The 14,738-nt window shown below is 36.2% G+C and overlaps 1 protein-coding gene across 1 annotated transcript; it reads right to left on the bottom strand.

Annotated features, from left to right (window-relative positions):
* Positions 1–8,903: 8,903 nt before the first annotated feature.
* LOC133290615 (uncharacterized) lies at positions 8,904–14,548 on the bottom strand. The gene is made up of 2 exons (XM_061488728.1): positions 12,663–14,548; positions 8,904–12,330 (listed from the first exon to the last, which is right to left on the bottom strand). Exons 1-2 carry the CDS (start codon positions 14,546–14,548, stop codon positions 8,904–8,906), a joined length of 5,313 nt encoding a protein of 1,770 aa, XP_061344712.1.
* Between the last annotated feature and the right edge of the window lie 190 nt (positions 14,549–14,738).

The raw sequence follows: 14,738 nt of genomic DNA, 5'->3' as shown, positions 1-14,738 counted from the left end.
CAAAAGAAATTTTCGTGGAAATTTTTAGCGAAACAGATTTCTATCAAAAAATTTCGACTAAATAATTTCGTCAAGTTTTTTGATAAAGAATATATCTATCAAAATTTTCAACGGAACACATTTCTGTAAAAAAATTCGTAAAATTTTTTGACAAAAATATTTCGATAAGAAATTTTGACAGAAAAAATATTTTGTCTAAATTCTTTAGAGAATCTAAATTTCATCGAAAGTTTCAAATGAAACATTTTCCTCAAAACAATTTCCATTGAAAATTTCGACGAAACACATTTCCATCAAAAAATTTCGACGGCAAAAATTTTTATTAAAATTCTTTACAGATTTCAAATTTTGGCGAAAGTTTTCGCCGGAAATAGTTTTGTCTCAAAAAAATTTGACGGCAAAAAATTTCATCAAAATTCTTTACAGATTTCAAATTTTGGCGAAATTTTTCGACGGAAACATTTTCGTCATCAAAAAATTTTGACGGTAAAAAATTTCATCAAAATTCTTTGCAGATTTCAAATTTCGGCGAAAGTTTTCAAGGGAAATATTTTCATCATCAAAAAATTTTTACGGCAAAAAATTTCATCAAAATTCTTTACAGATTTCAAATTTTGGCGAAAGTTTTCGACGGAAACATTTTCGTCATCAAAAAATTCATCAAAATTCTTTACAGATTTCAAATTTCGGCGAAAGTTTTCGACGAAAAAATTTTCGTTAAATTTTTTGACAAAAAAAATTTTCGTCGAAATTTTTAGCGAAACACATTCCATCGAAAATTTTCAACTAAATATTTTTGTCAAGTTTTATGATAAAAAATTTCCATCAAAATTTTCAACGAAACACATTTTTATAAAAAAATTCCGTAATTTTTTTTGACAAAAAAAACATTTTGACGAAAAAAATATTCTGTCAAAATTCTTTAGAAAATCTAAATTTCGTTGAAAGTTTCAAATGAAACATTTCCCTCGAAATAATTTCCGTCAAAATTTTTGTCAGAACAGATTCCCATCGAAATTTTGAACGAAAAATATTCCGTCAAATTTTTTGACAAAATTCTTTTTTCGTTTAAAACATTTGATGGAAGAAATCATTTTCGTCAAAACTGTTGACGGAAACTAAATTTCAATAGAAAATTTTTTTTTGTAAAAATTTTGACCAAAAAATAATTTTGTGACGAAATTTTGGTCTTTTGCAACGTAAAAATTTTGACAAAATTTTGTGAGAAAACCAAGTCAAAAACGGGTCAGGTCAGATTTGACTCAGTTCAGAAACCAAGTCAGACCTACTTCAGAAACCAAGTCAGGTCATATCCAAACTGGTTCTGAACTAGTTCAACAAAATTCAATCCAAGTCAGACCTGACTTGAATCAAATTAAAGCGGGTCGGGTCAAAATACCTGACCTATAAAAACCAAGTTGGGTCGAGTCGGACAAAAACCTTACCCGACCTGACCCATGCACAGCCCTAGGTCTATGGCCCGGCTCACATTAGGAACGAGCATATTTATTAAGAAAAATGTAGTTCTCGATTTTTATTATGTATCTACAAAGTAAAAATATTAAAATTGCAAAAAAAAATTCTTTTCTAAAAAATTGTCTGTTGACATGAAGAGAAAAAAAATGATTTTCATATTTTTACTACATACCACGGGGGATACATACCACGAGGGATATATAGTGTTATTGTAGAAAATTTCTTCTCCATTAACCAATGTTTAAAAATTGGACCCGGCCATTGACTTGGCTGAGGTCAGGAGTCAGGGGGTCACGGGTTCAACCGAGGGGGGTCACGGGTTCAACCGAGGAGTCACAGGGTCACTTCTTTGACCCAGTTTTATACATTAAAAAAATATAAATATATATTTCATATGAAAAATTCAAAAAAATCAAACCACCAATCATGAAAGATTCAAAATATACTTAACATAATTCAACCAATTACATTCACAAGTCAATATTCACAAGCTAATGAAGTATCACACTATCAAATTATAAAACACATATTCCAATGGAGATAATGAAAAATTATATCATCAAACTCAGGCTCTTCTTGTCCTTCTCATGCACTTATAACAGTATGTGAAAAGAGATCCTTTACCCAATAGAAAATAGCAGAGGAAAGGCGGTGACACGACGATTAATGGTCACGATAAATTAACAGTAGGGAGAGAAGAATCAGCACAGTGGAGAAGATCACCAAAACAGGGAGTCTGGGTCTGGGAGAGAAGATCGGAAGAGAAGAAGAAGAACGATTTAGATTTTAGATTTAGGGAGCGTTTGGTAGATGAGAAATTTTTTTAAATTCAGGAAACTTGATTTCCTAGATTATGATGGGAAAGGTAGTCTTTTGGGAATGTTACAAAAAAGTTGTTTGGTTGATAAAAATATATATAGAAATATTGGGTTGGGTTGATTTTATAAATGTTATGTTTGGTTGATAATAAGATATTGACGGGAATGTATATCCAATTTACGAAATTAACTGTGAGGGGCGCTATTTTTTAGATCATCTTACTCAGTTTCCGTCTCTCTATTTTATCAACACTTCAAATTTATTGTTGTGTTTAGTCGTCCATTTCCAGATCCGTGTTCGTAGCCACCGACCACCTCTCGGACCCTGTGATTGTTAAGCAGACCTCTCTCTCTTGGTTGGTCGGTCAACAAATACACCCGAAAATTTTAAAGCAAGCGTCGATCCAGTGTCAGGAACTCAAGTTGGAGGTATTAATCTGCCACCATTACTTGTAGATCTGCGTCAACATGGGCGATGCAACAAAAGGGTAAAACAGTCCGAAAAATTCAGAAAAGTTTATCCAAGAAACCGAATTGTGGAAATACCACATATTTTGTGGTATTTCTTGGTGGTATTTTGACCACAAATTTGCACTGCAATAAAAAAGCTAGGCGTTTGGAAATCATGGGGAAATTTTTGAATTTCCTCTACCAAACATAGGTATACTACAATCCCAAGTGAGGTTTTTCAAGATTCTTAAAAAAACACCTCTACCAAACATGCCCCTAGTTCTATATCTAGGCATCAACAAGTTTTTTTTTTTTTTTACACATCAAACACGTCATTCGGGGTATAATTTTTTTTTTTATAAAAAGAAGTGCAGTGATCCTTCTGATCTCGAGAGTCACGGGTTCAACCGGGAGAGTTTCGGAGTTAGAGTGGTCAACGTGCAAGTAAGGTCTAACTACTAACCCGAACCCTGAGAGAGAGGGGTCAGTGACCCAAAAGGATCGACCTCGGGTGGGGCGGGATTTTAAAACACTGTCGTTAATCCATTTATTAAATAAGGTGAGATTTTTTAAAAGCTAGTTTAGTTTTTTTAAAAAAAATGTTAGTGTAATGACCCGAAATTTAAAGAATTAAAATAAATGGAGTCGCCACCAATTTTATTTACTTTGGAAAAATTGGAAAACCTTTTATTGCAAACTGGTCTTTAAAATTATAGATCAAAGGTTCGGGAGTCTAATTATGCTCAAGGAAGGGTGAAAACTTAATCCCACTGCACCCCTGACACATCCGTTTAAAAACGGTTACCTTGAATTAATTGTGCGAGTTATTAATAGCTTTTAAAAATATTTGCTTAATCCCTTTTAAAAAATAATATAATTACTCAGGAAGTGAGGAAACTAAATTATTAAAATTTTATTTTTAGCTTGACGGAAAGAGTTCCGCTCCGACGTATCCTCCGGTACAGTGAGGAATTCAAAGCTACGTCGTTCTTAAGAAAATGCTTGTGTATTGATTGAATTTAATTTTTAAAAATAATTTTGAGGAAAATCATTGGAAAGTTTAGGCTTTGATAATTTGTATCGATTTCAATAATTTTTTTTTTTATTAGTATAAATTTTATAATATATTTTGAATCACCAAACCGTCACGGCTAAAATGATTCAAAAGAGTATGGGATCGACAAGCCGTCGCGGCTAAATTACCCCCTTTAAATGATTTTAAGGTTAAATTAATATAAAAACAATATATGATAATTTTAATGAGTTACGAATCATCAAGCCGTCACGGTTAAAATGATCCCTAACCAAATACACAGGATTAAACAAAGCCGTCACGGCTAAATCACCCTTATGTGTAATTTTAACATTATTATATGTTTTAAATTGATATAAAAATATGACAAATTTAACGAGTCCTGAATCATCAAGCCGTCACGGTTAAAATGATCCTGAACAAAACTACAGTAGGATTAACAAGCCGTCACGGCCAAATCACCCTCCTAAAATATTGTAATAAAATTTAAATTTAAATTTAAATTGTGTTAAGGCGAAATAGCGAAACAAATAAAAATATACCAAATCGGTAAACAGAACAATGAAATATTCAACACGTGACTAATACAAAATTAAATAAGCGAATAATATTCTTTTCAGTGGAGACGACAAGAACTACACAGATGTAAGAACAAGCATTATATTTAAATAAAAGAAACGATGATGAATTGTTAAAACAAGAATCACACACTTAGAAAAAAGACAAAAAAAAAAAAAAAAAAAAAAAGATTTGTATATGTTTGTCCGCAAAAAAACGTTCAGCCTGCAAGTATCATGTCAATTTACTATCTTAATGACATTTACTTAGTTACATTTGTACTTCAGCACTAAAATAATGTGGACCCAATTGTGTAATAACATCTTATAGTTAAAAAGCTTAAATTCATTTATCACCTCCCAGGCCACAACGACTCTTTATATGTTCTCTATTCCTAACATTAATTAATAAAATGCATTTAGTCATAATAAAAATGATAATAAAACAAAACAAAAAAAATGTACCAGTATTCCAATTTGGAGTTCGCTGTAATAAAAATAAATGTGTAGGATAATGGAATATACCTCAAAAATAAATATGTTTGGGGACTTATGAACAAATGCTTATTTAGAGGACCAACCCATTATATGATTTTAAAAATTTTGTCATGACATGCAGACATCTCTACAGCTATATGGCAGTGAGTACTAGCTATCTACTCTTCTTTATGTCAACTCCCAAAGACAGCAATATATAATATTTAACTTATGGGTTGAAAAGGCAAAGCAAAGTAAAACACCAAATAAAAGCTTACGTAACCTACAACTACTATGAGTAGTAGGTGTCATACCACTATGCTTTAAACATAAATCAGAGGGAATAAAAAATAGCAATAAAATAATGAAATGTTTTACAAGTGAATAAGGAGCAGGGTTTTCGAGACGTGGTTCATCGAAGAACTAGGACAAAAATAATGAGGCTTGGGGTTCCAGCATATGGCTATAGGAAAAGAAGAATGGTGGTGGGTGTGTTGAAACCAATAATTTTTATCCTTTGAAAAAGATGCTTCACACTATTCAGCCATTGTCTCGAATATTCATTTTCTGAAGACAGTAAGTAAGTTATAATAAGGGGTTGCGGAAACTCACCTACCCAAAGCGTGAACAAACCCAGCCAAATCAAATATTTCTTACTTCTCTTTTGATATCTTTGTTTGGTGTGCTGGTGAAGATCGACTACAAGACAGTGGTGAATGTTCTCTTTACGTTGTCTCCATTATTTTTTAGAAACAAAAGACTCTGCCTTATGGTATGTGAGCTCTCCAAAAAAAGCCCTCTTCCTCCTTCCTTCTCCTGGTGTTTATACTCTCTACTTTTTTTCTTCCAATATTCTTAGCACAATGGATTGCAAACTCTTACTCCTATCTCATCTTTCCCTCCGTTGTTCCCTTCTTTCTTCCTTCTTTTTTTTTTTTTTTTGAACACCCAGAATCCCTTTTATATAAAGAACGATTTTTGTTCTCTTCTGATCGCCTCTTTCTCCTTTTTTTTTTTTTGTCGTTGTTGCTAGCAGCACCCTCCCTCTTTGTATTTCCTGTGCCACGCTTGTAAAATTTGTGTTGAAGCCTTTATCTTTTTCTCCTACTTTCTTGTCATGGCTTATTTAGGCTAAAACCCAAATCAACTCTGATTATTTTGCTCTCGGCGTACAGACAACTCTGATTCTCTTGTTGTATATGCAGGTAAGGTGTTTGTCTTCTTCAACAGAGGTGTCGACAGATGAAACTTGTAGCCATCTTTACTGAACATGTATTTTTCAACTTTCTGAAATTTCCTTTCTTGTGTTTATTACTTTTTCTGGATAAGATAAGGATGGTGTCCATAAGCTGAATTTAGCAATTTTTACGGATGAGATTTACAGCTTTATCAGTGTTGAATTGGACAATTTTCACCATTGTTGCCCCACTATTATTCGGCACTTTACCGACCAACAAATGTCATATAATATTTCTCTATATTTTCCTGTGAATATGCTTGAAATCTATAGTGGAAAACAGATACATAAAATACCCATCGATTAGATTACTTTGGTTTTGTATTTTTTTTTTTTAAAACACACACAGAATAGGAAATAAAATAAAATAAGAAGAAAAGAAAACTTAGAAGAATGGTAATGGTAGCATGAATACAAAATTTAGAGAACAAGGGTACAAATGCTTAAGTATCATCACGTACCAAAAACACATAGGGTTCAATGAATTTTACTTGAAGAACAAATGAGATAATAATAATAATAATAATTATTATTATTATTATAACAAAAAAATGGTGTTTACAGTTGCCCCTCTTTAATTGTTTCTAGCAAGATAATCTAATAAACTAAGTTTATATATTATCGCCGTAAAACAAATAAAGACATGAACACACATTTTTTTAGGTAACTAAAATTAGATGTATGCACGGACTTAAATCGCGTGGCACATGAGCTTAACAATTAAATAAAATAAAATAATAACAAAAATAACAAAAATACAACGCTTGAATTTCTTCTGAATATGAATGAAAAGGAAATTTGGAACCAACTTGAATTGGTTCAAAAACAAATATTTGCAACCAACTGGATATCGACATACAAACAGGAAGAGAAGTCTTAACCGACTGGATATAGGTTTAAAGATAAAATAAGCATTCGCAACCAACTGGATATGGGTTTAAAAATGGAGATTTGCAACCAAATGGATGTGGACACACAAACAGAAAGAGAAATCTTAACCGACTGGATATGGGTTTAAAGGTAAAATAATCATTCGCAACCAACTAGATATGGGTATACAAACAGAAAGAGAAATCTTAACCGACTGGATATGGGTTTAAAGATAAACATTGGCAACCAACTGGATATGGGTATACAAACAGAAAGAGAAATCTTAACCGACTGGATATGGGTTTAAAGATAAACATTCGCAACCAACTGGATATGGGTAACAAATAGAAAGAGAAATAACCGACTGGATACGGGTTTAAAGATAAACATTCGCAACTAACTGGATATGGGTATACAAATAGAAAGAGAAATCTTAACCGACTGGATATGGGTTTAAAGACAAAATATGGGGGTATACAAACAGAAAGAGAAATCTTAACCGACTGGATATGGGTTTAAAGATAAACATTGGCAACCAACTGGATATGGGTATACAAACAGAAAGAGAAATCTTAACCGACTGGATATGGGTTTAAAGATAAACATTCGCAACCAACTGGATATGGGTATACAAATAGAAAGAGAAATCTTAACCGACTGGATATGGGTTTAAAGATAAACATTCGCAACCAACTGGATATGGGTATACAAATAGAAAGAGAAATCTTAACCGACTGGATATGGGTTTAAAGACAAAATAAACATTCGCAACCAACTGGATATGGGTATACAAACAGAAAGAGAAATCTTAACCAACTGGATATGGGTTTAAAGACAAAATAACATTTGGAAACGACTGGATATGGCTTCACAAATGGACAAAAAATGTAAATTGTGTTTTTCGGCTGAAAAACTAAATTTTGATGAGCCTTTGAGTTTTGAAGTTTAAAATGCAAGGTTTCTGAGCTCGAAAGTTAAACTGCAATTAAGCCCAGGAATTTTTAATATGCAGAAAAAGTTGCAGCAAATAAAAAATCACAATGTTCAAGAAATTATGAGAAGAAAACTTTAGAGACCTTTCCTTTTTATATTTATATATATATATATATATTTTATTTTTTTTATTTATTATTTTTATTTATTTATTTATTTATTTATTTTTTAAAAGATCCAAACTGACGGCAACCCGGAAAAGTTGAAACCAATCAAACCCTCATTCATGAGATTGTCACCATATCTTGTAACTTCTTGTGAACTCATTTGTCCCACCCTTTTCGCCTCTTTGATCTTCTTGCCTTTTCCAACAATATGATTATACCACTTGTGTTCAAAATTATTGAGTTCCACGATCAAAACCAATAATTGAAGAATTGCTATAAGCAATTTTTAGTCACATTGTTAAACTTAAATTACGTTACTCGAGACATAAACTTGATAAATAAATATGCATTCATGAGTGGAAGAAGGAAAGAGAAATAAAAATGATGAGATAAGCAAAGCCAATCCATTGATATGAAAGTTGATTGTACATGAAACCTTTGTGAGAGGAGATATTAGGCACGAAAAGAAAATGGAAAAGGATGAAAGGAATTTTGAGATCTCATGGAAAAATTGCCCCAGTATCAGTCCCTTGTCATTCATTGAATTGATTCCCTTCAGCTTTCTAGCAGTCTCACCAATGAAGTCACGGTCCCTTCCACAGTACGATCCTTTGTTGCCTCTCTGAATCTTGCCCCAGTGTGTGTTACTTTCTCCAAAAATCTTGGGCGGTTTAAGTTTGGGTCCTTAATGTCCAAGTTGCCCCTGCAGGTTTTCAACCTAACTGTTTTTTGTTTGCCATAACTTTTGCTTAGGTGACCTTGTTGAGCCATCAGCTTAACAGATTTCTTTTTATCTGCCTCGATTTTTGCTTAGATCGCCCTTTCGGGTTTTCAATCTAACATGCTTCTCTATTTTTCTTTTTTCCTTTTTCCTTTTTGTTGTTGTTAGGCATAGAATCTTTTGACAGCGTCAGTATTTATTGGTCTTCGTAACTCCTGCCCTTCCATATCTTGTAGAATTAACGCTCCCCCAGAAAAAGCATGTTTGACCACATAAGGGCCATCATAATTTGGAGCCCATTTTCCTCTAGCATCCTCTTGATTAGGAAAGATTTTCTTTAAGACCAGATCACCTGATCGAAATTCCCTTGGCCGGACTTTCTTTTTAAAGGCTTTAGCCATTCTGCTCTGATATAGCTGCCCGTGACAAAGAGCTGTCAATCTTTTCTCTTCAATCATGTTCAGTTGTTCATATCGTGCTTTCACCCACTCAGACTCTTCCAATTCTGCCTCCATCAAAACCCTCAATGAAGGAATTTCAACTTCTATCGGAGAGACGGCCTCCATTCCATATACCAAGGAGAAAGGTGTTTCTCCAGTGCTCGTACGTATGTTAGTACGATACGCATGTAAAGCATAGGGTAACATCTCATGCCAATCTTTATAACTCACAACCATCTTGGCAATGATCTTTTTGATATTCTTATTGGCTGCTTCAACTGCACCATTCATCTGAGGTCTATAAGGAGCTGAGTTGTGATGCTTGATCTTGAAATGTCCACATAACTTTTGTACTTCTGCGCCGTTAAGATTAGGAGCATTATCTGTGATTATTCTTTCTGGAACTCCATATCTGCAAATAATATCCCTTTTGAGAAACTTGACAAACACCTTTTGTGAAATGTTGGCATATGATGAGGCTTCTATCCACTTGGTAAAATAATCTATTGCTACCAGGATGAAACGGTGCCCATTCGAGGCCTTTGGATTGATTAGGCCAATAACATCTATTCCCCACATTGAGAACGGCCAAGGAGACACCATATTGTGTAGTGGAAAAGGCGGTGAATTGATACGATCTGCGTACATTTGACACTTTTGGCACTTTCGAACATATCCTACGCAATCTGCCTCCATGGTGGACCAGTAATATCCACTTCTCATAATCTTGCGCGTCATCATATGTCCGTTGGCATGAGTCCCACAAATTCCCTCATGGACATCAATCATGATTGAATGAGCTTCACGAGCATCTACGCATCTTAAAAGGGTGCCATCATGACTTCTCTTGTACAAAACTTCTCCATTCAAGAAAAAAGCCATCGATAACCGGCGAACGGTCTTTCTATGGGTTTCGTTTGCCCCAGTTGGGTACTCTCTATGCTGAATATACTGTTTGATATCAAAATACCAAGGTTTACCATCTGGCCCCTCCTCCACACTGGCACAGTAAGATGGTTCATCTCTCTTCTCAACTTGGATGGGTTGGACATCACTATGGATATCCAGCTTGGTCATCGCAGCCAACGTGGCTAGGGCATCTGCAAATCGATTCTTGTCTCTAGTTAAATGCGAGAATTCTATTTCTTCAAATTCTGCAATCAAACGAGTCAAGTACTTTTGGTAGGGCACTAACTTCACGTCTTTGGTCTGCCACTCGCCATTCACTTGGTAAATGATAAGCGCTGCATCCCCAAATACTTCCAACTGTTTTACTCCTAAATCGATTGCAAGACGCAAACCGCTTGCACAAGCCTCATATTCTGCAATGTTATTGGTGCATTCAAAGCCCAACTTGATGGCCACTGGGTATTGTTTGCCAGTTGGTGAAATGACTACTGCTCCTACGCCACTGCCGTGCATATTAACTGCCCCATCAAAATACATTTTCCATGCACTTTCCTCAATCTCTGCCAATATTTCCCCGCCTGGAATTTCAATTTGCATTGATTGGTCGTCTTCGAGGGGATTTTCAGCTAGGTGGTCTGCAATTGCGCTTCCCTTGATCGACTTCCGAGTTACGTATTGGATGTCAAATTCTGACAATATCATCTGCCATTTTGAGACCTTCAAAGAAATATGAGGGCTTTCAAATATATACTTCAAGGGATCTATTCGAGATATCAACCAAGTGGTGTAATACAACATGTATTGTCGTAGTCTTTTTGAGCTCCACACTAGAGCACTACACGTTTTCTCGATTGCCATGTAACGAACCTCACATTCATTGAACTTCTTGCTAATGTAGTACACAGCTTGCTCTTTCCTATCTGACTCATCACGTTGCCCCAACATTGCTCCCATGGAGGTAGGCAGCACAGTCAAATACAAAATCAAAGGGCGACCTGGTGTTGGCGGTACCAAGATAGGGGGATTCAATAAGTAAGCTTTTATTCTGTCGAACGCCTTTTGGCAATCTTCATCCCACTTCCCTGGTTGGTTCTTCCTCAATAGCTTAAAGATAGGCTCACAAGTGCTAGTTAAGTTTGCAATGAATCTAGCAATATAATTAAGTCGTCCCAAGAAGCTTCTCACATCTCGCTCTGATTTAGGGGCAGGCATATCTCGTATTGCTTTTGCTTTTTCCGGATCCACCTGTATTCCTTCTCTACTAACAATAAAACCGAGCAATTTTCCTGAGGATGCGCCAAAAACACATTTGCTAGGGTTCAATCTCAACTTGTACTTCCGGAGTCGTTCGAACAACTTTTGCAGGACTGTCACATGACTTTCCCCTTCTCTTGACTTAGCAACTATGTCATCCACATATACTTCAATCTCCTTGTGCATCATGTCGTGGAATAATGCAACCATAGCGCGCTGATAAGTAGCTCCTGCATTCTTTAGTCCAAATGACATCACTCTATAACGAAATGTCCCCCAAGGAGTAATAAAAGCAGTTTTTTCTTTATCATCGACATCCATGAGGATTTGATTATACCCCGAATATCCATCCATGAATGAGAATGTATGATACTTGGCCGTATTATCAACAAGCACATCAATATGAGGAAGTGGGAAATCGTCCTTCGGACAAGCTTTATTTAAATCCCTGTAGTCTACACACACCCGGATTTTTCCATCCTTTTTAGGCACAGGCACTACGTTGGCTACCCAATCTGGGTATATTGAGACTTCTATAAATTCAGCCTCCAACAGCTTTGTCACCTCTTCTTTAATTTTCAGGGATATATCTGGACGCATCCTCCTTAACTTCTGCTTTTTTGGTTCAGCATCTGGGTACAAGGGAATTTTATGTGATGCAATCCTTGGATCTACTCCAGGCATATCTCGATAAGTCCATGCAAAGACATCTAGATACTCTTTGAATAATTGAATCATCTCTTCCCTCTCGGGATTATCAACAATTTTCAATTCTTTCTTCTCTTCCTCAGTGCCCATATTAATCAACTCAAACGCCTGATCATTCAAGTCAAATTCCTTTTCGGAGCCTTCCAACAACTTTGAAAGTTTTTCTACTATTTGCTCCTCATCAGACTCTGGATCCTCTTCATTGATAGCCATAAAGGGATCAATCGGTGAGTTTTCAAGGTCCCTTTCGTGAGGCAAAGTTTCAATGAGATCAAGATTCCTGGAAATTAATTTACGTGGAGTTGGAATACAACAGATATAATGTCACAAAAGTAAGAACACAAGGAATAGTGAAAGGATGGACGAGAGAAGGAAAATAATAATAACGCTGGTTAAAGAATCTAAAATGAAAAACCAAATTGGACGAAGAATAATGAAAATTACTGAAAACTCATGCAAATTCATTTACTTAATTAATGTCTCGAGCAACATAACATAAGTTTCAAAATGGCTCAAACAGCTGCTAATACAAATCAACTAGACAATTACTTTATAGCAATCACATCAATAACGGGCTCTGTCTAATTCTTCAATGCTTCATCATTAGTGGACGGACGAATTGTGCTGCATCCTCCTAGGTCTTCGTCATCTAGTGCATTGATATGGAGGCGGCATGGAAGATGAACGATCTCTTCAGGCATAATAATCTCTGCTGGCACCGGGAATGTTTCTCTTAGATGGGGAATCTGTTGCGTCTTGCCCTTCTTGCCTCTTTTTCCCAAAGACATACTCCCAACTTCTTCTTCAAACGACCCTTCATAACCTAACCCAAATCTATTTGACTTTTCTGGAATCATTACAGGTGACCGGCTACCTTGCAGCTGCGAGCCCAAACCTTTACCCACCTTATATCCACTCTTGGCCATAATTCGAGCGATTATCTCATTCACACTTTGCCCCAGTGATGCATCTTTTTTGCAACTAGATTCAACAACTTCGAAACTATGCAATCCATTCCCTTCTACCGAGTCTGTGTTTTCAACATACGGTACTGAGACTGGTTTCGAAACCATGATTTCTTCTTCTCCATGGATGGTGACAATCGTCTCATTCTCGATATATTTGACCTTTTGATGCAGGGTAGAAGGCACAGCACCTGCTGCATGGATCCAAGGTCTACCCAAGAGCATGGTATAGGCAGGTTCAATATCCATGGTTTGGAATAAAACCTGAAAATTACTCGGGCCTATCTCTAAGGGTAAAACTATCTCCCCTAGAATTCCTCTCTTTGTACCATCAAAAGCTCGCACAATCATCTCTTGAGGGGTTAGATCATTCGTGCTCATTGATAGCTGAGACAAAGTTGACAGGGGTAGGACATTTAGTGCTGATCCTCCGTCAATCAAAACCTTGGCTATAATATACCCTCTACATTTCAAAGTTATATGCAGAGCTCTCGAGGTCTTCTCATATGGACAAACGATTTCGTCAATTGAGAACGTGATCATGTTAACATGCTTCACTGGATCTACCATGTTGACCACATTTTCAGGAGTAACATCTGACTTGACATAAGCCTCACTCAACATACTCATGAGTGCTTTTCGATGAGATTCTGATGAGAGGATTAGTGATAGAAGTGATATCCTAGCTGGAGTTTTCTTCAACTGTTCCATTACATCATATTCACTTTGCTTCATGATCTTCAAAAGCTCATCTTCCTCTCCTTTACCTTTCATTTCACTGGCGATGATTTCTTCAGCTTCATCCTCCTTGTTACTTTTTCTCTTTTCTGGTTCTTTAGGGCCATAAAATCTCCCGCTCCTTGTGATTTCCCCGACTCTTATTGCATCCGTTGATTCCTCCTCCAAATGAGGGTTGTCAGTATGGGCTCTCGAAGCACTCCCAATTTCTTCAACGCTTGTCTTGTAGTTCCACGGTATTGCATGAGTATCATCGTAAGGAAAAGGCGCTGGTTTCTTCACCTTCATTACCATCTTTTCAGGCAAAGGATTTTGGTTAAGGGGTGGCACTCGAAGTATGAAGCGCTCTACCACACTAACTTCTTCAGAAAAAGTATCCTTTCGCCTGGCCCGTATGACACCCAATGTAATCAAGCCTTGGACACGGACCTTGAAATCCCAACAATTTTCAGTATCATGTCCCACGTGCCCGCTATGATAGGCACAACTCGACTCTATATCATACTTTTCTTCATCCTTCATTGAACATCCTGGTACCGTGATATCATAACCAGCTTTCTTCAATCCTTCCCATATATCTGACATGGGTGTATGCAAACTCAAAACCTTCTTGATCGCTGCATTCTCTATTTCCACAGCATTCACTTGATTCTTTCCCCCATGATTCGGGATGGGGTTATTGACAATATTAGGCCCGGTCTCTTCTTGGATGTCGAGCCTACCACAAGCAATCAGTTTCCTTACTGCTGTTTTAAATGCTTCACAATCTTCAATGGAATGTCCAGCAACTCCCATATGATATCTACAAGTAGAATTGCGTCAAACAGTCGTTGGAACAAATCAGCATTAGAAATGGATAGTTTAGGGAAAGGTGGAAGACTTTGATTTTGGGAGTTTTGATGTGGTTGAGCGTGATTTGGACGATACTGTGGACGTGTGGGATGAGGTGCATAAGACGGACGAGTTGGTGCATACCGTGGTGTCA

The sequence above is a fragment of the Gastrolobium bilobum genome, unplaced genomic scaffold (assembly GCF_033153095.1).
Source record: "Gastrolobium bilobum isolate Gb01-03AN ecotype WA unplaced genomic scaffold, APGP_CSIRO_Gbil_v1 utg36469, whole genome shotgun sequence".
NCBI lineage: Eukaryota > Viridiplantae > Streptophyta > Magnoliopsida > Fabales > Fabaceae > Gastrolobium > Gastrolobium bilobum.
Note: the sequence above shows the minus strand (reverse complement) of the source record. Positions and strands in the feature narration are given on the sequence as shown.

Bases quoted from the DNA above. Each gene is read 5' to 3' on its own strand.
- LOC133290615 (XM_061488728.1), bottom strand. From the start codon at position 14,548: ATGGGAGTTGCTGGACATTCCATTGAAGATTGTGAAGCATTTAAAACA. The intron at 12,331-12,662 runs GTCCACTAATGA...ATTAATTTCCAG, and splicing joins GGATGCAGCACAATTCGTCC to GAATCTTGATCTCATTGAAA.